The 23,036-nt window shown below is 38.0% G+C and overlaps 2 protein-coding genes across 6 annotated transcripts; both read right to left on the bottom strand.

The window, feature by feature from the left end:
- Positions 1–804: 804 nt before the first annotated feature.
- On the bottom strand, positions 805–6,848 carry LOC135168453 (uncharacterized). The gene is made up of 5 exons (XM_064132641.1): positions 6,173–6,848; positions 5,088–5,497; positions 4,876–4,977; positions 4,634–4,800; positions 805–4,105 (listed from the first exon to the last, which is right to left on the bottom strand). The coding sequence occupies exons 1-5, from the start codon at positions 6,246–6,248 to the stop codon at positions 2,086–2,088; spliced, it is 2,775 nt and encodes a 924-aa protein (XP_063988711.1). The 5' UTR covers positions 6,249–6,848; the 3' UTR covers positions 805–2,085.
- A 3,338-nt stretch (positions 6,849–10,186) lies between these two features.
- LOC135168452 (max dimerization protein 1-like) lies at positions 10,187–22,746 on the bottom strand. 5 transcript variants are annotated; one of them, XM_064132639.1, is made up of 8 exons: positions 22,618–22,746; positions 18,883–19,728; positions 18,658–18,751; positions 18,024–18,053; positions 12,982–13,096; positions 12,570–12,900; positions 12,303–12,439; positions 10,187–12,152 (listed from the first exon to the last, which is right to left on the bottom strand). In XM_064132639.1, exons 2-7 carry the CDS (start codon positions 18,935–18,937, stop codon positions 12,303–12,305), a joined length of 762 nt encoding a protein of 253 aa, XP_063988709.1. In that variant the 5' UTR covers positions 18,938–19,728; positions 22,618–22,746; the 3' UTR covers positions 10,187–12,152. The 5 variants fall into 5 exon arrangements, with proteins under 5 accessions (XP_063988709.1, XP_063988705.1, XP_063988708.1 ...); XM_064132635.1 differs by having other exon boundaries at positions 10,187–12,095; XM_064132638.1 differs by lacking the exon at positions 22,618–22,746 and adding an exon at positions 22,205–22,226 and having other exon boundaries at positions 10,187–12,095.
- Between the last annotated feature and the right edge of the window lie 290 nt (positions 22,747–23,036).

The following is a 23,036-nucleotide window of genomic DNA, read 5'->3' as shown; positions in this document are numbered from 1 at the left end:
TTCATGGAATTATTTACAACATTAATAAAAACTCTATCACGTCAACTTGATTGAAAAATATTCGATGTACGATGGACGAGAGGTGTAACGTATTGAATAACTCTTGACAATGATTTTTCAATCATAAAAATGTCAGTGTTTATCGCACCTCAACAGCCCCCGCAATCGTCTCATATCTCATATCTCCCTTTCTCTCAAAATACAGAATGACATTTTCACCGATAATCGAGCAAAGCGAGAGTACATTCTCTATTTAAAAAAACGAGCTGAAAATAAATTGAAAAAATTAGTAACTCTGCAGAAGAAATAAAACATCTCAGTAAAATGAGCTTTCAGTCTTGTTCGAGCGGATGCAGCAAAACATACAATTATTCCAGACATTAAATGTCAGTAACAGATAAAATAAAGACTCGGGGTACACGATAATAGCATCAACAATCGGCCTAGAGCCGATCTACATAAACTAGCAATAAAACTCTCAGTAATATTACTCATTGGCGACTGCAGTTCTTTACGTCATTAATCCTTCAAAATGATAGTTACACAGGTAAGAAATATATTGTCGATGAGTTATTTTCATTAACGAAGACCATTAACGTTATTATTTGTTGTATCATTGACGCTGTTAATTGCGCTAATAATACTACTATCGGCTGGTGAATATTTAGTACGTTTAGCAGGTAGGAGACAGGAGCCGCATCTTAGTGGCATAGGATGAACAGCAACGAGACAGTCAACTATCTGTCTTACAGTAGGCATGCAGGTTTTGCTGTACCCTGAAAACACACATATCACATGCTAACATCAGAAATAAAAAATTTTTTTTTTATTGTTTTGAGTAACTCCGATTGAACAGCGTTCAATTCTTCAACAGCACTCCTGGGACTGGCTTCCTCCTAATTCGTATCATTTGATAAATTGACTTTTCAAAGTGGATTAAATCAATTCCAGAAATTGAGCAAGAGTGGAGGAATAGTACGAATTTAGAGTTGAAAATTTTTCATGACAGCTCTGCTGAAAATTTTTAATTGATCTTTTCAGAAAAAAATCACGACAGGAGATATTCAATAGACAGTAATTTTTCTCAAAGTAGAGAAAAAAATTTAATTAATTTATTTATTACGATATTTAATTATATGTAATCATTCTGTGGTGACTGTAAGTCACTGCAAATTCAGCGGATTTTTAAAGGTTTTTTTTCATTGATAATCTGGGAATTGTCAATGACAATTTCATATCAGTCAAAAATTTCCAACAGCCACTAATTATTAGAAAAAATATTGACACCAATGGACAAACAAATGCGAAAAAACCTACGGTACCTCTACCGTCTATTCGATGTTAAGCGGTTACTTATGAATAGCACATACGTCATGCCTTAATAACGGTAAAAAGCCACAAGTAAAGAGCAGCCTACTGCAATCATAACATCAATATTATATCCAGTACTGTAATCCTCGAAATATCAACCTGGAAGCTCCTAGACTTATTAAATTATCTGTGCTGGATGCACTCGAAGACGTCAAGTAAAGATTGTCGATTATTCGTAGACTCCACACAACATTGTTAATATTTTTAAAATCAAAGATCCCGTACACTTGGAATTTTTCCTGATGGAATTGAAATTTCGAGGAATTTCTTCATTGAAAATTCAACATTCGATGAACAACAAAATCCAAACTGTCAATTTAGTTGAAGTAGTATAAATGATTTTCCGACATTCCCGTGAAGTGGAAAATTTTAAAACTCCATTTATAATTCAGCAAAACGGGATTTTCTTCGGAGAATTTCATTCCGAAAAATTTCTCCCTTTAGAACTTGATGAAAAAGTCTATGAACACTAGGGATTAGCTTGATTATTCCATGAAAACTAATAAAATCAGAAGAAACCAGGGAAAATGTCGTCTTGAATTTTCAATTAATCAAAAAATCCGCATGATTTCATGCTAAATATTCATGATTGCAAAAAAAATCCATAAAGTTTTCACTGAAATTCAAAGCTCCCTGATTTATCCCCCTCTCCCAGATCCCAAACCCCCGAAGCACATACGAAAATGACTAGAGCATTTCCGTATAAATCCTTAGCTACAAAGCAGTCTCCTTATCACTTATGATCTTAATACCATGTTTCCCAAGAATAAATTTCACTGTATCAGAGGGTATTCGTTCTCCCCTGTCACGACCATTACAATTGTTTTTCCCCTCATCGCCCTCCCCCTCAGCGCTTTCCCGAATTCTCCCAACATCATCCGCGGATTTTCGAAGAAGACTAACACTCCTGGAGGGCCTAGGCGCCCTGATATTATCCGCCGATCCAATTATTCTTCCGCTATGCCTGACCACCAACGCCTTATCCTCCTTGACAGGAGGTTTCGACTGATTAACCCTCGAGGTTGGAAGATTATCAACGGATTTGTACCTCCTACGTGCTTCAGTCCTCGATTCAGTAGCCCTATTGATCATGGAAGACCCGCGATTAATTCTGCAAGCGCTGTCCTCAACCCCAGCCTCATCCGTCAACTCCTGGACAGTAGCTTTCGTCTTTGCGTCATCGTTATCCACTTCCAGCCCACAATTTTCAATTTCAAATTCGATATCATTGAGAGTCGAGTCATCGCCTGAGAACTCTTCAGCGGAAGTCGATGGGGCTCGCTCCCTCCTGTCCGTGGACTCGGGTTTCTCCCCGTCTTCGTCCTCTTCATTTATGTCCTGACAATCGTCATCAGTGATGTCAAAAATCCTTCCACCTCGCAATTTCCTCCGGGAGAGGCTCAGGGGGAGGTGGCTGGAGCTCGATAGCAGTCGAAAATCCAGGGACTCATCAGTTTCGGGTCTCGATGACGCCACCACATCCTCCTCCATAGCGATATCCCCGCAGATCTCACAGAGCTCACACTGGGGCATCCCAGGGAGTGTCTCTGGCTCCTGAAGATTGCAGCTACTGCAGATGTCGCATTCCGTCGAGTCCTGCTCATTTGGAGAGCTGTCAGTCGACCTCAGAGGATAGACATTTCTTACTGACTGTTCCCTGCTGTAGCAAACCGAGCAGAACTCCTCGGGCTCGTCCTCATTAGCCGTCATGAATGCCGCGCTCTCCTCCTGCGAGCCCGTATCCTCCAGATCCTCATCTCTGAAGGGAAATTGTTTGAGGGAAAAATCGGATTTGAGGAGTTCAAAGCTCTTGGACTTGGACTTGGACTTCTCGAGATCCATCTCCGACTTCTTCTGGCTGATGGAGTCGAGGCTGCCCTGAAAGGACTTGCGATCGATTTTTCCGTCAATCTCGTCGGACTCCATCATCGGCACCACCTGCTCAGAGTTCCTCACTCTGTTCGGGCTCTTTCGAGAATTTACCACGGACTTCAAGTACTTTCCGTCGATCTGCGTGACCGAGTGAGTGTCTCTGGCCTCCGGAGGGACCTCCGGCACCGACGGGGCTTCCTCAGCGATCATCTCCTCAGGGAGATCTCCTCTCAAATGAACTTCGTCAATCCCCGGGGACTTCAACACCGTTGTCTCCTCGATTATCGTATTACTCTCGTTTCTAGACTCCTCGGACTTTGGTTCTGAGGGAACTAGGTCGTCTACAGAATCAAATGACACACTGGCGTCTATCTGATAGCACGTCTCACGATTTTCCACTTGTGAATCATTAATTTCGGTGCTCTTATCACTAATATCATTGACATTTACAGTAACATTAGAAGCTAAAGATATTTCATCGTGGCTTTGTACATTTGTGCTGGTATCATTGTCATTTAGTGAACCTACCTCGTAAAAAATATGTGTTTCACCAGTCTCAGTGGTAATAATCTGTTTAGCTTGGCCTGGATATGTTGATTTACCTCTTACTGGTGAATTTTTGTTACCATTTTCTTGTACAACATTTGGCAATTTGTCATACAATCTTTCATTTGTCGCATAATAAGGTAAATTTTGAATATTCTTCTTTATCACTGTTTCACCAATGTCTATAGTGATTATTTCCACTGGACTTGGAGTTGTCATTGTTACGTCACTCGGTGATGGAGTCAGTAGTACTGTATTGTACTTGTTGTCAATGTGCAGGTAATTATTCGTGTTAATTGGGGATGTTCCAAACTTACTTTTGAGGGGAATTTCGATTCCATGTTCATTGAATTCCAGGTTCAATGAAGTTTTTGAATTTTTGCAGCGTGAAAAATAAATTTTATTATGACTTTTAATTGTTTATTATGGTGTCGCTAACTCTATTGTTTTTTCTCGTATACATATTTACAATTGTTCGGGTGGAAGGGATGGGTGAGTCGACAAGTTCGATTCAATTTTAAACTCACGTTGTTGTTAAATATTCCGACATGCATTAAAAACAATTCTTTAATATTGATTCAAAAAATTTTGCTTCGTGAATAAACTATTGAAAACAGAAAATTATTCCGTGGAAATATCCTATTTCTCTATGAAAAAAAAAACTCCAGAATATTTCAATAAACAAAATGCATTCATTTGACTTCCACATGATAATTCAATTAATTACAGGCTTGTTCCCATTTCCATGTAATTGTTCTCTATCAACAGATCCCCCAAGGGAGATACAATGGGAATAAGGTCTCGTTTGGGATCATTCATTGGAGAAAATTTATTTGAAACTCACGTTGTCGTTGAGGTAATTTTGGCATCGTAAATTCCGTGCTGATAGATGTAATCGATCACAGAGTCCTGGGTGAGGTACCTAATGCTCTCGCCACGTTTGAGGGCACGTCGTATTCGAGAGGAGCTCACCTCGTTCGGAATCCACTCGGTTACGATGTAGATATTGTGCTTAAAAAAAAATGAAACGTGAGAAATTCATTTGTCAGGGATTCTCTAGGAGATTAGAGGATTGTGAGGCGTTACCATGTGCTTGGAGAGTATATCAGAGTCGTAGATGAATTTATTGGGGCTCGAGCCTTCTCTCGTTATCACCACCAAGCCGTGATGGCCCAGGATTGCGTCAATCTGGAAGTGACAATTGATTTATGGAGATTGTAGATGAATTGATTCAAGGCATAAATATTTTTTTAAATCAGGGAAGGATTAGATTTCTGAGTAAAGTATTGTTTACTAACGTCTTCTTCAGCCCACAATCCGGACTTTCCAAAGCTCTCCAACAAATCAGCTCCACAGAGCAATTTAATTTGAATAGGACTCCTGTCACTCCCATTCCTCACATTCTCGGGTATCCACTCTAAATCCTCAATGTCCACCTGACTTTTAATATCCGGTGAGTCCAGTAGAACGGCATTCAGTAAATTCTGATGGTACTGCAACGAGTGCCGTGTCTTCGTCCAACTATTCTGTCTAATTTCCCATGTACTCAGTCTCACCCACTCGTTGCTCTGAATTGCCAATTTTACCATTGCACACCTGTGCTCGGATGCTGCTAATTCTTTCTTTCCGTAATTATCGTGGACCGGCGATATCACACCACCAACCACCTCGTGAGTCCCCATGCGATGCAGGTGATCCCTGGCTATTTCTAATTGTCAAAACAATATTGTTAATTAAAGAAGACTGTAAAGAAAAAATGGAGAATTTTAGGTGACTAGAATTGCGATGATTTATTTTTTTATTAATTTGTTAAACAATTGTCCCTCAAATTGCCTGTCAAATTTTTTTGACAGAATAAATCATTGAAAAATTTTCGAAATCTTTCTATAACATTCCAGTGCCCACTGGCTGTGCCAGTTTCAGACAGCTATGGAATGAAAATTGTGCCACTCGTTCCTCTGTAATTCAATTATCATTTTCGTTCATTCCCATTTCATCTCAATGGTTTCAATAAAAGGAAATAATCAGAATGAATGGAACTGAATTAAAGAAGAACGCGATCATTAACTTAAAGACTCGAATCACGACAGTCAGTGAAATTTCAACGAGTTAAAGAGAATTTCACTTGAAACAAGGGATTTTCTGGAACAGGATGAACCCTAGCAACCTTAATTCCTCCCTTTTACCATAAAAAAGGGAACAGAGAGGCCATTTGGTTCCTAATAGAGCTTGTCAAATATTGCCGATAATTATCTATTAATCGCGATGACGTGTATCCTGTCGATATTTTTACCATTGCCTCAGCATATCCACGTACTGGTGACTCACTAAATAATGTAACAACTATCGATTAACAAAAACATGCCACCATTGATGTATTTACCAAACATTCGGAGATGCAGATGGGTTGGTGGATTGTAGCTTCCACATGACATGAGTATGACCCTCGTTGGCGCCATATTCCACTGACTCTAGTGTACAATTATGATAAACTAAATAACTGCTACTGCATTATCAGACTGAAGTTTTTTTTTCCACTGTTCATTCAAGGTTAGAACTCACTGCTCCGGTTTAAAGATCGTGAGACACTGACGTGACCATGCGTACCTACAATAATTTTGATGTATCGGCCATCTTTGTTTGTTAAGAACAGTATGAGTCAAGTATGTCACCATTTTACGATTATTTTTATTCATCTAACTTCGGTGAATTAAAAGGTGTGGATGACGAACTACGGGGGGATCAGTCTCCAGCTGTTTTCTATTTTTGGAGTCGTAGTTTTTTTTTGTTGTGACAGCTCCGGGACATGGGCGTACCTACATTACCGACGATATTTGAATTCAAATGCGAAGGGAAGAGTCATTGTTTTCCCTGCATAATCCATTGATTTTTGTTAATTTTCAAGGCTTCATAATTAAAATTTTGGGAGTCTGGGAAAAAAGATATTTTTCCTTTCGTAAAGTGAAACGACAAATGTTTGAACTGGTCCCTCTGTGTCAAATTCCTCATCCAACTCAACGAGATTCGACAATGCAATAAAGTTATTCACTATTCTTCCCAGACATAAATAAAACTGAACTAAAAATATACGATGAAAAGTGAAAGTGCAATGATTTCCTTAGTTTTTGTAATCCATCAAAATTTATTTTCTCCTGTTTCAGGGGATGGGGAATAAAATAAAGAAAATAGAGAGATTATTCCTCTTTCATAACGTAAAATTGCAAATTTCGAATAGTTACAAGAAATATTTACAATATAATAAAACCTCTCCATCTCATCTTATATCAATTTGCTCAAATCAATAGTATTTCACTCGCATTTTAGTTTTAATCATCATTTCATATTTCTTCAACTAATCAATCGATCAATCAATACTAACCGTAACGATCTATCCCTCGTTCACCTCTCAAATTAATGATATCAATAATATTTTAAACGACCACTGAAATTACGTTACGTCCAATATCTGGTGCTTTACTGCGCTTCCACCAGTAGTCGCAGTTTAATTAGATAATTAAATCAGGATAAGTAGTTCGATTGACAATGCACTCGTATTCTCATCTTTTTATTACACATCACTATTGCCACTCGACAATTGTTTATAAATCGGTGAAAACGCAGTAATTGACAAATTCAATGAATAATGGATCGTTAATCGTGTTTTCTGTTTAATCAATTTGTTATTTATTTGTATCACCCTCCCTCCAACATCATTATTCACTTCATTTTTCTATTAAAAACATGAGAGACAATTCACTCTTTCTCCTCTATGCGCTTACTTAGGCGTATTACAATATTATTAACATGCACACGTTTCAATTGCACGTTTACTTTAATTTGTTTTAATCTCTCCCATCCATATCCCATACAAACTCTCCAATGACCTTTCGAATGTTCTAATAAAATGATAATTTTTTCAACACAGTTTCCAAATGGTTCACCAAAAATTTTTCATTTGTCATTTATATTAAAACGTACGGTTACTCCTGGACAATCGCCACCAAACTGGATATAACTCTTCATTCCTCCCTTTTATCAACTCATTTATTTATTATTAATGTTATTTAATTGTTTTTGTTCACGCCAGGTTTACCTTTAATATCCTCTAAACATTGTCTACCATTGATTAAATGCTCCTTAGGGCCGGGACTTGATTTAAAAAATGATCTTCCGGCTCTTAGTCTCGTCGGCTGATAAAATTTATAAATTTTCTCGTCTGTTTCTGCAGATTTCTCTCCGGGCACGAGATATCGTGCCAGGGGAGGGGGGCTCTTTCTCTCGAGTGATGTTTCAGGGTTTTATCGATTGAATTTTTGTGCTCATTGGGTAATGACATCTGGCTCAACAGCAACGGAGAAAAGGACCGCACTTTTACTCTGAAGATGTATCTGCCTTCCGTCATTCACAAATTGTTCTGGGGCTTTTTCTGTCAAGAGAATTGATGAAAAAAAAATCCCCCGAATTTGTTCATCTCCACAGAATCCCCGGTATCACAATGAATACCCAAATGTACTTATAATTACTGTATCTATTTTACTTTAATTTTAGTATTTTTTTGTTTTGTATATGTTTTTGTTTCTCATTAAAATTTCCGTTTGTAGCACGCATTTCTAAACGATTAAAGCAGAAAGTCATTCGTCGAGGTCTTTTTTTCAGTTTTCAGTAAGACTGTTCCTTTGATTCGATGGAAGATAAATCATCGAGAGGTACTAATTGTCTGATCGGTGAATATTAATTTGGGAAGTACAAATGTATCAAGTCTTTCAATTATTCCTGATTTTTATATTTCTTCGATAAATAATTTGTCGATATTAGTTGATTAGTAATGGACATTCACCGAGCAGACGTGCGCGTACAGATTCGTCTCTTTGCTTTCAGCAAAGATTTACGTTCAACAAACTTCATTTAATATATATATTTTTTTTCATTTTAGTGTATTTTTTTCTCTTCTAGATCGTCCATTCCTCATTAATCATAGTCTTATTACAAATACGATAGTAGTAGTATGTTTTTTCTTTTTTTCTTTATTTGTATGTATATACCACTGTTTTTTTTTGTAATGTTGAAGCATTTTCATTTCACTTATTTTATCTTTTATATATTTTTTTATATTTTTTGTTATTTCTTTTTTAGTGTGGTTCTGATAATCTAATAGACATCTAAAAATAACACCCATTTTTATAATTAATTCATATTTGTTATTATTTTTTATTCATCTTTAAAATCATTTTTTTTTGTATTATCCATATCGTCACTCTCGTAATAGCAGTTGTCTGTACGTCCCTTCGAGACAAAGTCACAAATTGAATGATTCATTTAATCGAAAGGGCTATGATCCTTAAACATTAGACCGGACAGCGTTGGACGCGATGGGATGATTCTAATATCTCTTTACTTTTTATATCTTCGATGGTTCATGATAAAGAACTTATGATTACCCCGAACGGTGGATCAACATGTCATTTAACTTTCTCACTCCAGTATCAGCAGAAGTCATTATTCATTGTAAAATCAATTTGCACTACATCGATTCGTATTGCTGCTGCATAAACCGTACATTTAATGCCATATTTTCATCCTCCCACGTTTATTATAACTCATTCACTCGCATTTACAGACACACACGTGCACTCACTAAGAATGAAAAAATGAGGAACAAGTACTATTATTAAATCAATTGCATTTTCAAATGAAAAAATCGTACTTCGGACATACAAAAAAGAAAAGAAGAAAATATTCAACCAGTCACGTATCCAAATTATTTGTTACTTTTGTCTCTTTGTTGTCGATCAAAAACAGGACAGTCTCTTCAACATGACACTCTTATCCCTCACAAATTTATCATGTGTTTCCTAAGCCAATTGTTTCTTAAGAGATCACTCGTTTCATTTTTGTTTCTTATCAGTCTCGAGCATTACCTTAATTTATTCAATCCTTATCAATATCAACAGCTGTTGGTTTCACGTACGATCAAATGTGATGGAAAAATCAAGGAAATTTGTGGAAAAATTTGACTGAATTTTCCGTTAGGTTTTATCTGATTTCTTGTGAATTTATATTCTTGTAAACATATGTTTAAATATGTTGTTCAAAAAAATCGTTCGAATATTGTCTTTTAAATAATTTTCCATTTAAAAATTCGCATAACGGTTGATTTAATGAAATCAGCTAAAGCTGCTAGACTTTTCAATAGATTTGCAAATATTTCATTGAATTTTCCTGTGAAATTTTTTCGTTCGTGTTCCTCCTTCCTTAATTCCTTGTCCTTGTAATATTCATTTCTCCATTATTATTACCGCAGTCACACGAAATTAATCAACAACCACTCGCGCACAATCTCAATGTTAATTTCACAGGTATTCGTATTACGTTAACATTACTATAGGAGCACCGTAGGCAAACGCCTCACGCATACTTGTTACTTTTTTCCTTTTTTTTTCATTTTAAACTCACGGGTTGCACATGATACAGGGACTTAAAGAATTTGTACTCTTTGATTTATAATATTATCATTTTCCTTCATTTAATACTTAATAATATGATAATTTTTTTTCCTTTTTCAGTTTTATTAGAGTGCCGCAACACCACGTGCTCGCAGATTCTCATATTTTTGTGATTTTTTTTGTTAGTAATATTTTGTGACGCGTTGTACACGCGTCCCTGTGTCATATTTGCCCGTTTGCAGCTTGCGCTTTTTATGGATTTTTTTTTTTACTTTTTCACCTTCTATTCTTTTTTTCACGTACCGAAGTTTGGTTCAACGTTCATGAGAGCACTTCAATGTTAATTTTCTTGCTTGTTAATTTGTATTTTTTAATCACGCCCATGTTGTGCCTCAGTGGACCCACTCGAATAAACTGTGAGAAATAAAAATATTTTCTCGAAACAGTCTTGTTTAAACAAAAAAAATCATAAATTGAAAATTAAAAAATCATTTTGGTTGCAAAAATGAATGTTCTTTTGAAAAAAAATTTATCGTCTGTACAAGTGAGAAATATTTCTTCCAGAACTCCTTTATCATTGAATTTTCCATGTTTCACTTTACTCGCCCAATAATCACAGTTAAAAATTAATTCTTAAACAAAATAATAAAAATGATAAAATATAGGCAATATTTGCATTTATATTAGATAATTTTTAACTCAGACTTCTCCCGGTCTAAACAAGACGTATTTGAGTTTTTTCATTTTTCACTCAGTGCATTATCTACTCTGAAATAAAATGTTAAAGGGGATGTTGTAAAAACAATTTATCCACTCGTAGGTGTTGAGTAAATGTGAAAAAATAATAACCAGGAAAATGTACATAATATATATGTATATATTTATGTGCATACGTATAAAAGATACGGTTATCGCGAGCCTCGAGAGCTGATAGTGGCGTAAATAATTTATACTTTCTTTTTAAAAAAGAAAAAAATCAGCGTAAAATAATATATTTTTTTGTTTTTAAATTCATTGACGAATGTTTGTCGCATATACCTTTGGTAAAATCGACAATTAGTACAGAGAAATAATAATAAATTAATAGTTACGAGTAGCTTAGAGGCGATTCAAAGCTTTTCTAATAGTGCGAAACACTGAAAGTATAATTAAAGATCCGGATAATTAATTAATTCCGTTTTTTAAACATTTTTTTTTTAGTTTTTTAGTACTTTTCCTTGGCTGTTTCTGCAAAACGCTCGATGCCAATGCTGTATAAATGTTTGCCTATCCATCATTGCTGAATATAATCCATGATTTGCTAGCGACGCTCGTAAATTCACTCCATTTAATCCTCTTTTTTTTCTCTCACTTACTTCCATTTCCTCTGTATGCATACCAATAATCACGTTTAATCCTGACCACTCACTCCTCATCACGTTTTTTTTTTTTGTTTTTATATACAATACTTTTACAAGTGAGACATTTAAATTAATTTACAGACAACGCTCTCGGGAGCCAGCCAATTCATCAAATCCAAAACGATTAATTTTCACCAAGGGTCTCTCATGGCTCTCGTCTCATTCGATGAGACCCGTCCATTTATTTTCACTCTAGTCAACTCAATTTATCAAACGTTTCTCTAATGACTGTGATTGAGCGATACTAATTTATTAATGGTTTTTGTTATCTTTCTCTCTTCATTTCGACCAGACAACCGTCGAGGTCTAATGAGATGTACGATTTTTAAAACACTGGGTTATTTCTTGTTCTCTTCAAAGTTTGCCTTTTTTCACGCTGATTTTTGCCAACTTATTTTTGCGACATTCTTGACGCAACGTCCTCCGGAATGCTCCCTCGTTATGTAACTCCGCACATGTTTGTCTGTCAAATTTTCAATTTTCAATGAATATTTAGATTTTGGCAGGGGATTTTCAAGAGCTGCAGAGAGAAAAATCAACGAACAATAAGCAGATTAGAAATAAAATAGTTTCAATTTTTTTTCAAGAAATGAAAGACGTTTTTTTCTTTAGCTCTCATCAGAAATTTTCCCTGATTTTTCTTCCTCTGTGGGAGGGCTGAGATACGAACCTAGAGATTGTCCATCATTTCGGAGAGAGTCAGTCGTGACGTGGACATTGCGACACCACTATCACTGCTGCTCTGGATGCTACTGTGGTCGTCAGTGTCGGACTGATTGCTCGTGTATCCAATCACATCGACTTCATCTGGAGCAGAAGAGTCATTATTAGAAATTTCGAAATTTTTAATGCCTGCATTTTACTGGTATAACAATGCGGAAAATTCCCTAGATTTTTCAATAAATTATTTAAACTTGCGACGAAAAAAAATACAAACCAGATTCCGAGACAGAGGATGGACTACCAGTGGATCTGTCGGAAGTACCAGAGCTCACAGCTGAACCCGTGGAGGAGACAGTGGTGACCGAGCATTCGGAGACACTTCGTCTCTTGGATAGTAATGCAGCTGCTGCAACTGCTTGACTGCACGACGTACCCGATGGTGCACTTGTACTCAAACCATGGATATTATCCAATCCATGTAAACCACGCAAACCATGGAGACCCGTTTGATTCGTCAATTGCTCGAGTCTCCGTCTTAGATATCTATGCTCACGCGACAATTGATCTCTGTGAGCTGAATGCTTTCGTTCTCTATCCTCAAGGCTCTGTAAATCATAAATTATTATGAATATTTGGTTGATGCTTGTGGTATCCATCGAGAAACACTAATTGCCACCAACACTGACCTTGATAAATCGTTTGGCCTTGGTGAGAAGACCAAGGGTGGTGTGTCTCGACGTTTCAGGCCCCAGAGGCACAAGTACTTTCAACTTTTCCAGGCAGTTTCTGAGGTGCGCCCGCCTGAACAAAAGATTTTTTTTTTTGATCCACAAACAGGATTTATCTTAACTTCGAGCTAAGGCCGAGGTTTAGGTTGAGTGATGTTAAGTGTGAGAGTTAATAGACTTTTTTGCTGGTGATTTCTATCAAGCGACAGTTCCTTTAATTTTCGCGTAAATTATTCCTGGGCACATCAGTCCTGATTCTACCATATTTTTAGTATAAAAAATTATTTATCCAGTCATTCTCAGTAAACACCGTCAGGGACAAAGAAATCAATGACTCAAAGTAATCAATGAATCGACGAAACGATCAGTCTTCGATAAATATCACTGAGTAAACTGTTGTGTGCCCACACATCAACCCATTAAGAATTAATAGCGATCTCAAATAAACTGATATGATCCTCCGGGCCCTTCCCCAATAAAAATCCTGGGCCTTTCCCAATTAACTATATACTCTCTTTTGTATATAGTTAATGCCTGTCTTTTCCAAAGACAAACATATTTCCTCAACAATAAACATTTTAATTCGATCTGTCCCCCTACCAGAACGTTACCCACCATAAAAAATCGCCCCTTCATTGTACCAACTCAATAATTGATAAAGCGCGCATTTAACCCCCCGTTTGTACGCATCATAATTAAATGTGATAATCTCGATTAATTTCTAGCGTTTAGTTACACTCTGTAATTCTCTGTAGACTAATTAATTCATTCAGCATATTTGGGTTCACCCTAGAGAATGCATTGCATCCCAGGGCAGTCATTAAGCTCAACAAATAAATAGATAAACTGATCTCAGTAAAATCGATCTCCCTGTCCCTCCCCCTGTCCGCCAATAAATCAATTTTTTCAATATTTATTTTCAATGCATATCCATGTCAGACAGTAATACGTCAAGTGACGTGAAACGAAGCGAAAATAAGAAGGCGAAGTTACGAGGTTGTTTACAGTACGAGCGTCGAAGCGATCTAACTCATGGCCGGCCAATGCACCCAGCACCGTTGCCAAGCTCTGGCCGCGATAATCGCGCTCTTGGCCGACGCTCTACTCTCTACTCTCTATCTCCGGAGTTCTCTCGCATGTTTATCCTTTCCCGGTGGAGTACAGCGTGCCCCACGGCGAAGTGAGATAGAGCAAAAGGTGAAGAGAAAAGAAATGGATAAAGTCATGGTGCACGAGACCTTTGTCCCTGTGTAACTACCTCGCGAAAAAAAAAAAAAAATCATTGGGGTGGGTGGGTGGGTGGTGGGGTGGCGGATGGGGCCAGACTTGCATTAACTAAATCCGTTGACAGATAACAAAATGGCGGCGGAGATGAGTTTTCACGTCGACACGTCGACAGTTCCGCTGTTTGATTTTTGTTTCCGTAAAAAGAAATGAGAGAAAAAAAAAATGTATCTCCAGGAGGAGAGAAAACAAAGAGAAAAGACTCCGGAGCGTATCGTCACGCAGAGTGGTGTGAAACAGGAGCGAGGTATAGTTGGCCCCACGTCACGTATTCTACATAACACCGGGGGTATATCCTCCTCCTCCTCCCGAGCCCCCCTCAACACCCCCCCGCGCCCAGTTAGCGGGAGTATCTGAGTATCGACCGTACGAAATGTTCGTCGTATCGATTACTATCCCTTCAACCCCCACCCACCCGCCGACCAACTCCTCTCTCACTCGTCCTCTTCCCTTGTCACCCCACCATCATCCCTCAGCCTAACTCACCTACACTACGCTTTCTTTCTTCCGTCTCTGCGTTTTTTTTTTACAATTTTACCCCCTTCCTCTTACTCGGGGAGAGACACCACCTCGTGGGAGTCTAGCTGCCAGACGTCATGACAATGACTTTCGTCATTAAACCTCAGCCCTTTCTCGGGTCATATTTTTTTTTATGGGGGTTTCACTTTCGGATGGTGGTGGTGATGCTGAGAAACATTGGAGGACTAATTTGGAAAGACTATTGTCCTATTTTTTAGCCATTGAAAGATAAACTCGAGGGATGATTAAAGTGTACGTGATTAAATTAGCTTAGCAAAAATATTATTGCAATTGATTTTTTGAAATAATAATTTCTTCTCTAACTAGGACTTTCAAACATCGATGAACGTATATAGACGTAGAGGGTTTATTATTGATTTCTGATTAAAAAAAAAAATTTCTGGAGACTAATCATTTCATTCTTCGCGAGGATCAAACGATTTTTTAAAGTATTTTTTAAAAAATACTTTTTCGTCCACCGTCAGAAAAAAACGCTTTTCACCCCTAAATTTTTCCCAAGAAGATTTACCGCCCGTTTAAACTTCCCTTCCACCCGCCTCTTATTTTTAAAATACTTCAGCATTGGGAACAGAGGTTAACGATATATTTGTTGTATGTTTTTTTTTTCATTCTCGAGCTCCTGTCTTTTTTATTTCTTGAGTATTCTTCTTTGCTACTTGTTATGTGCCACACGATGCATGGCACTTTGCCATCTGTACCAGATCGCCTCGAATTTCATTCGAAATATCCAGTGACCTCCATAAAGACAAACAGTATATATATTTTTTTTCGTGCATTCGACAATTGCAAAGTGAAAAAAAAATTCTGAATTTTCTTTTTATTTTTCCCTCTATCGGGAGCTTATCGTTCCACTTGTTCTTCACTTTCCGGTAATGGCACTAGCACTAGCCCATTAAACTCATTAATTTTTTTTTTGATTCACGTGTGGGTGGAGGAGATGCATGGGTGTGTGTAGGGAGGGTTTTTTTTTTGGATTTTTGCTAAAATCTCGGGGATTGAGCTCCACTGTCCTCGAGAGGGCTCAAGGTGAACGGGCTTCAACTGGCAGTGGCTTGGTAGTTTTATATAGTATATATACGTGTACCATGTTTGAAAGGGGGGCTATTACGTACATATGTGTGAGGGTTTGTGTGAGATTCGCAAACGAACGATAGGTAACCGGCTCGATGGCGCGTCTAGTCAACGCTCCGCGGTTGTATACGATGGCTATGGAGAGAGTCCATTATTTTATATTAAAATCACCCTAATACCCTTATATCAGATACAATCTATAAATAGGGCAATGGAGAGTTTAGAGCTGTTATAATAATTCGATGGATTTTTTTTTTTTAAGTCAACGGTATTTTTGGACATTTCCGCATTTTTTATTTTCATTATGACGTTTGGGGCTCAATAGGATTTCACCTATTAATGCAGAAGAACAAATTTTTCTATTGATATTTTTCCATTCTGCAATTTTTTGCTATTTAAATTGACTTGCCTGTAATAATCAACCACTTTTTCTCAGGATTTTTTTTATGTTTAAATTACCCTATTAACCTTGTATGAGATACTATCTATAAATAGGGTAATGGAGAGTTCAGGCCTTTTATAATAATTCCACCGATTTTCTTCGAGTTTTTTTTTTGTTTTCCGTATAATTTTTTCGAAATTAAGAACATTGAGATTATGCAGTAAAGGACAATTAACAGAGGAGCGAGATTTATTTGGGCTGGAATAACTTTCTAATTATCTTATTTTTGTTATATAGTATTTTAATTACATCCGATTCTTGGGAAATAAAAGATAATTGAATTTACAGTGAGTTTAATGTGATTTCGATTGTCAATAGCCGAAAATAGAATTTTTTAAATTGGAAATTGTTTATCAGTCTCACCTGTGGATATTTGAATGGAGGTCAGGAAGATATTCACCCGATTTTTCATAGTATTCATTAATTCTTTATTATTTGATTTTAATGTCACTTTAATACTGTGATAGGAGATTTAATCTATGATTAAGGTAGTGCTAAGTTCGGAGCAGCAACGATATATATGTTAAAACTTTTCGGTGTTTCTTCATTCCTGGAAAATCCCAAATAAGGCGGACAACAAAAATTTTTCAATTTGAAAGTAATTTCAAGTTCTATCATTATTGAGTCTTTTAATAGCCCTGAGGGCACCATCGAACCGATTTCCCTCAGCATTCACGTAAGATGGAAAGTGATGGTGGGTGCCCATTATTTTGTAGTATAATATATTCAGGCAATCTATAAGTAGGGCAATGACGATTTTCCGTCAGTCAGAATTTTATTCATAATTTTGTTTTTTCGAGTTTTATTTTTGTCCGCAGCTGCCGGAATTTCGCAGCACTTCCGTTCTTTATATTTATTTCCCTAACGATCTTCCGGAATTAAAAAAAAACTGAATATGCACCAGCGTTTTAATTCAATTATTGCAATGAATGAAAAAACTGAGAATTTCTTATTAAAAAAATTCATCATGTGAAAACTTTTTCTTTCTCTCATTTTAATTTGACTAAATTTGATAGTCCAATTTCCTCAATAATATATGTAAATTGAGAATTGACGATTTATTGAATATTTACCGAACAGCATTTTATATTTATTTAATGTGGGCAATTTAAATATGATGATTACAATTATCGTATTAATTTAAAAACCCTTTCTTTTTTCTCTACAATGAATCAATGCAATGGGTCTGAAGTAACTGTTCTATTGAATTTTTCTTAACTTTCCATTTTTTAATTTAAATTGGCCGAAGGGTGACGTCCGGGCAATTTCCCTAAAAATTTACGTAAGATGAAAATTGACGGTGGGGTTGAAGCGCCGAGGCCAGTGGACGCTTAAAAATTCAATGCATTTCAAATGATTACGAGACGGGACAGTCTCTCTCCCCGGAGCCCTCACCACTCGTGTCCACTCACATCCCCTCTCCGACTTCGTGAAAATAAACTTCAAAAATAAAAAGAATGGAAAAAAAAAAACCCGAGTGGAGAACAAAAATATCCGTGAAAAAGCGTTACGCAATGGCGGCTGAAATCCGGCCGATTAAATTCACGGTCAAATGAACTGTGGCCACTTGCAAACTGCATTGGATTAAATGCGAGGAGGGAGGACAAAGTTTAAACGAGAGAAGGGGAACAGGTATTATGGTAAGAGACTGATGTTGACTCACCTATTTTTTTCCAGTTCGTTGTGGGTAGTTCTGGAACAAAAGGAAAATAGTATAAATATCGAGCCATTTGATGAAGGCAATTGATGACTCGAAAAACGGTTAATTATTAATTAAGTGCAAATGAAAATTGTTGGACGAACAATTGCATTGACTCTGCCTTTTCCAGAAACATTTGTCATAATATTTCAATGTTGAGAACGTTCTCTGCGTATTCACTGATCGTTACAAATCAAGTAGAACATGAATAATTGTTTAAATTGATGCTTCAAATGCTTCATTAACTTCACATTTTCCTGCTGCTCAAAAACTTCAATTTCCCCCAAAATAGAATTCTACATTTAAATAATATTTATTTTCACTCTGTCATTGCCCTCGCACTGTTGGCTCTGTTCACACATTCGAATAAATATTTAATTGCAATACAAAATGGAGACGTTTTACTTTTCCTCAAGGCTTGAATCAACAAGATTTATAATTGCAATTACCTTTCCCAAACAAAAAACATTTCGTCAGCAATTCAATGTGAAAATTTAACTAATAAAAACGATAAAGTTCATATAACTTGTAAAATTTGAAAAAAAAATCATGTACCCCTTTCCTCACTCTCAAAAACCGAAAAAATTAAATTACTAACCGACTACCCTGTGATTTTTTCGTCTTTGGCCTCTTGGTGATCGTCCGTAGATCATCAGGAAGGGGCATAGTCGAGGCATATCCATGCTCAGCTTCTAAAATAGAATGAAAACCCCTATAATCACTGAATCCAATTACCCCCAAACAGGGCTTGAAGGGTTTTGCGACAAAATATCAATGGATCAGTGAAGGGTAAAAGCTCACCCCCTTCTCCAATCTCTCTCACCTCTTTCTCTTCGTTCAATGTACTCAGCGGCTTGCAGCAGTGCAGCAATGCTCATATTTCCAGCTTGTTTTACAGGCTGTTACTCTGTCTTATGATTAATAAATCCAAAGAGCCCAGTTATCAGCCGTTTTGTCGTTATAAACAGTCCCTCGTAGCTGAACACCCCCTGGATATTTGAGGCCGGCCGGCCGGCGCACAACAATTAATTAAACCACGTTGTCTTAACTCCTTCACACAGTCAAAATCTCCCCCAACACCTCCAGGTTAAAATCACACGATTTTGGATAATTTTTTTTTTTCTGTTTCGATGAGAATTTCACAGCGACTGAGGGGGGAAAAAAAAAGAAAAAAAAAACACGGAGAGGAGCGTTTGTACTCTCACGAGCGTGTGTTTGTGTACGCTTGCGTGACGTTGTGTTATCCCCGAACCGTTAACGGCTCCAACGATCTACCACTACACAATAAGCACGAGTGATATCCAGTGCACAATCGACGTAACTCCACATAAGAGTAAAATCGTATCCAAAATCCAAATTAAAGGATTGAAGAGAGGGGGAGAATATTTCCACTTATGGGGCACGATAAATACACTTATTGCTTGATTTGTCCCGTTAATATCACGTTTATCTCACGGGAAATGACAAAAGTCAACGAAACAGTCATTCACTTTCACTCGGGAAGAAAATATAATAATAATAATCCTCACACACAAACACTGTTGGACGTCTATTTCACCTTACACTGAATCACAATTTAGTAAACGTTTGTAATGAATCCTCTTGTCAACGGAGTATCCAAAAATTCCTTGCTCTCTTGGTTCACGGGTTCACGTGACACATGAACATTCTGTGGACGAAAACAATGGCTCCGTTAGTTTTTTTTTTTTTTATCCAGAGTAAAAATGAGTGAAGCGATGGTTGGTAAACGTTCACAAAATGGTAAAAATCGGGAGATGAGAGCCAACTTCACTTCACAAAGCCCTCTCTCTCCCCCCCCCAAAAAAAAACATAAAAAAATAAATAATAAATAAACGAAATCTCGGACTAATGAACACTGAGATAATGTGTGGTATACGTGTCAGACATCGCGTTGCAAACGGGTAAAGAAACGTCAAAGTCTCGCTCTAGGCGTTCAACACAAAGAGACAACTGAAAAACACCTCACACGTACGTTAAAACCCCAATAAACACACAAAGGAGTGGGAATGTTGCGCATGTAGTGGATCTCAGTGGAAAAAAAGAGGAACAAGAGAGAGAGAGAGAGAGATAGATATAGATGGAGGGAGAAGAGCCAAAGGAGAGTTTTCGTTCTGCGCGGTACGGGTACGGGGCGCTATCGATGACGCGCATCAGCCGTCCCGCGCGCGTTGCCACCTCACGGACGTCCAGTGTATACGTCCCGTTCACCAACCATACTCGTAGCGCCCTTTTCTCCCTTTGTTCCCGGCAAACTCCCCCTCAGCCCTCCTCCCCGTCACTGGCCCTCCAGATCCCCCTGGAGCCATCGAAACAGGAAAAAAGAAGGCCATAAAATCGAGTCGATGACCCCCCTCTCGAATTTTCGTACGACTGGAGAGCCGAGGAAAATTCAAAATCCCCGAGTCGGAAACTTTAAAATACTAGGTCAATTTGCGTCACACGGCGTGACTGTCACCGATCGGGTGAACCGCTCTCTTCACTCGTGACCAGAGTAAAATGTTTCGTGTGGCTAACAATTTTTTTTTTTATTTGCGCATTGTTAATTAGGTGGATTTGCCGCGTGCAGAGGTCGTGAAAGTGAATGCAGTCGCGAAGTGGTAAGACGGATTTTGTTGGCTCTGAGGACTCGATGATTTTCAATATCTTGGAAGCTGAGGCAAATGAATGATTTTTTATATTTATATTTATCGAAGATCTAGAGGATCTAGAGGAAATTATCGCGAACAATTTGGAATTGTTGAGAATGTAGCTTGAAAATGTATGGAAATCGTCCATTTGATTGATGGAAATAATTTTAATATGTGAACAATTGAAATATTTATATTATGTCTTGTATGAGTTTATTATTTATCCCATTCCTATCCTCATTTTTTCATAATATTTTGCTGTATTAAATATTGAAAAAATGGATTTGAAATTCGCGGGTAAAACGACGTCGAAGTCCACGTGTTTGTTACTACCATTTTTATTATCGCTTTGGAAAAATTACTCCAGTCAGTGTCTTGTGGACTCAATAAATGAACAATAAAAAAAATAACACTCGCATATGCATTCCCCCAGAATTCTCCACGATTCGATGATAAGCTCGATGCACGAGTGAGCTTTATCATGCTCACAAACTATTTTTTATTCATAAAAAAAAAATGGCTGAGAAAGGAGGGGAAACTGGATATTTAAAGGCATTACAAAATGTACTTCAAGAATTACTCTGAATATTTAAATTTTCCCGCAATTTGTCATCACCGATATATATCCATAAATTAAATGTTTTTTTCTTCCCCGGATTCCATCAATTTTTAATATATCCATCCATTATCAATGCGACCAATAAATGTTCTCATCCTCCCAATAACTGACCAATAAAAATAACAAATAACAAAGTTCGCAGACGCATCCTCTTCCCCTCCCTTTCCCCCACCAAATTCTCAACATTTCGGTGATAAACTGAACACATGCACGAGTGAACTTTACCACACGCATGAATCGCGAGCTTGGTGGATGGGTCGGGAACAGAGGGGAAACGCCAATTGAAAATAAGCGAATCCCGAGGTGCACGGACTTTGGGTTTGACTTGCGCCCCGAGAGACCGTCATATGTGCGATGGCGCGCTACGAGGCGTAGGCGTGTGTGCGTGTTCCATCATGTTTTTTTTTTTTTACTTCTTACTTCCACCGTCGTATCTGTCCTTTTTTTTTTCTGTCATGAGTATTTATGCGCGGAGAACTCTTTCGAGAACTCCACTGTTGCTACCTAAACTCCGTCACGCCGCTCCCTCCCACCTCGGTCACCCATTCCCCTTCTCCTCGCCTTCACCACCTCCTCCCCCCCCTCCATAGCGACAAACCTGTCAAATTTTTCGACATTACTGCATATCAACTGAGATAAAAAAAAACCAAGCGATTAACTCAAAACACAAACAATCATCACCGCTGATAAATTCCCTTTAAATTTCACTCGTCACACCACCGGTAATCCCATGTTTTTGAAGCCCAAACGCCACACGATAACGGGTCGTTCGCAATTTTATTTTTAATCCCCACCCGAGCCACGAGAGTCGTCAAACTCAAATGGGAGTAGCTGATTGTTATATTCACTTGTCGTTGAAAATTTCTCGCTCTATTTACCTCCGATATCTATTTTCATTCGTCTACGAAGCGATTGAAAATTTTTTTTTTTACTTGAAAAATAAAAAGCATCAAAATATTTACAAAAACACTGGGTCTATTTATAGTCCCTGCCTCTCCTCCCCGCCCCTCTATCCCGACCCACCCCCTCCCTGTGCCCCGGTGAACGTGGAATCCCAGTCCCTGGCTTTCACTAAACTAAATACACATGTATAAAGTTTGTAAGTAGAGAGGGCTTGCGAATCCTTTGTTACGTTCGCATGAAACTGTCGGCGTTTTCTCTATTTTCGATGTTTTCCGTCAGCTCCTCTCTCCCTTCTCCCCCCAGCTCGTCGCGAGATGACGACAAAATAAAAAAAGGAGTGATGATGTTTTTTTTGGAATTAATGATTAATATGATGGTAATAACTGACCGACGGCGACGAACACGGCAACGGGGACCGCGACGACGACGACGACGAGGAGCCGACGAACGAACGACAGCCTGGCACCTCCGCACTTCACGAGTACTCTCACGCATTTATCGATGTCAAATGTTTCTGCACCGTAGTACGAGGAGTAATGATATGGTACGAATTATTTGATTGGCTGATATATCGTAGAGTGCAGTTGTGATAGCCAATGGCGGATGAGGATAGATGGGAGTTGGTGCGCGCTGCCGTCAGCCACCGCCGGCGTCACGTGAATCTCATGCCCGAAAACAAAACAAACAGCTGGCACCCCCTCCCAATGCCATCATCGCCATCAACCAGGGGATTGGTTGTCTTCTTTTGTCGCGGGGGAGGTGTACTCGGGCTGTCTCGGTCATGCTCGGGCCATTGTATCCGTGTTT

Source organism: Diachasmimorpha longicaudata, chromosome 13 (assembly GCF_034640455.1).
Source record: "Diachasmimorpha longicaudata isolate KC_UGA_2023 chromosome 13, iyDiaLong2, whole genome shotgun sequence".
NCBI classification, from domain to species: Eukaryota; Metazoa; Arthropoda; class Insecta; order Hymenoptera; family Braconidae; genus Diachasmimorpha; species Diachasmimorpha longicaudata.
Note: the sequence above shows the minus strand (reverse complement) of the source record. Positions and strands in the feature narration are given on the sequence as shown.

What these genes read in the sequence shown, in the direction of transcription:
- LOC135168452 (XM_064132639.1), bottom strand. Translation starts at nt 18,937, where the DNA reads ATGAGCATTGCTGCACTGCTGCAAGCCGCTGAGTACATTGAACGAAGA. An exon ending in AAAAAATCACAGGGTAGTCG is followed by an intron (nt 18,054 to 18,657) that starts GTTAGTAATTTA and finishes CTTTTGTTCCAG; the next exon opens with AACTACCCACAACGAACTGG. An exon ending in ATCCTCTGTCTCGGAATCTG is followed by an intron (nt 12,440 to 12,569) that starts GTTTGTATTTTT and finishes CTTCTGCTCCAG; the next exon opens with ATGAAGTCGATGTGATTGGA.
- LOC135168453 (XM_064132641.1), bottom strand. Translation starts at nt 6,248, where the DNA reads ATGGCGCCAACGAGGGTCATACTCATGTCATGTGGAAGCTACAATCCA. An exon ending in TCTGCATCTCCGAATGTTTG is followed by an intron (nt 5,498 to 6,172) that starts GTAAATACATCA and finishes TTTGACAATTAG; the next exon opens with AAATAGCCAGGGATCACCTG. An exon ending in AAAATTACCTCAACGACAAC is followed by an intron (nt 4,106 to 4,633) that starts GTGAGTTTCAAA and finishes TCCCCTCAAAAG; the next exon opens with TAAGTTTGGAACATCCCCAA.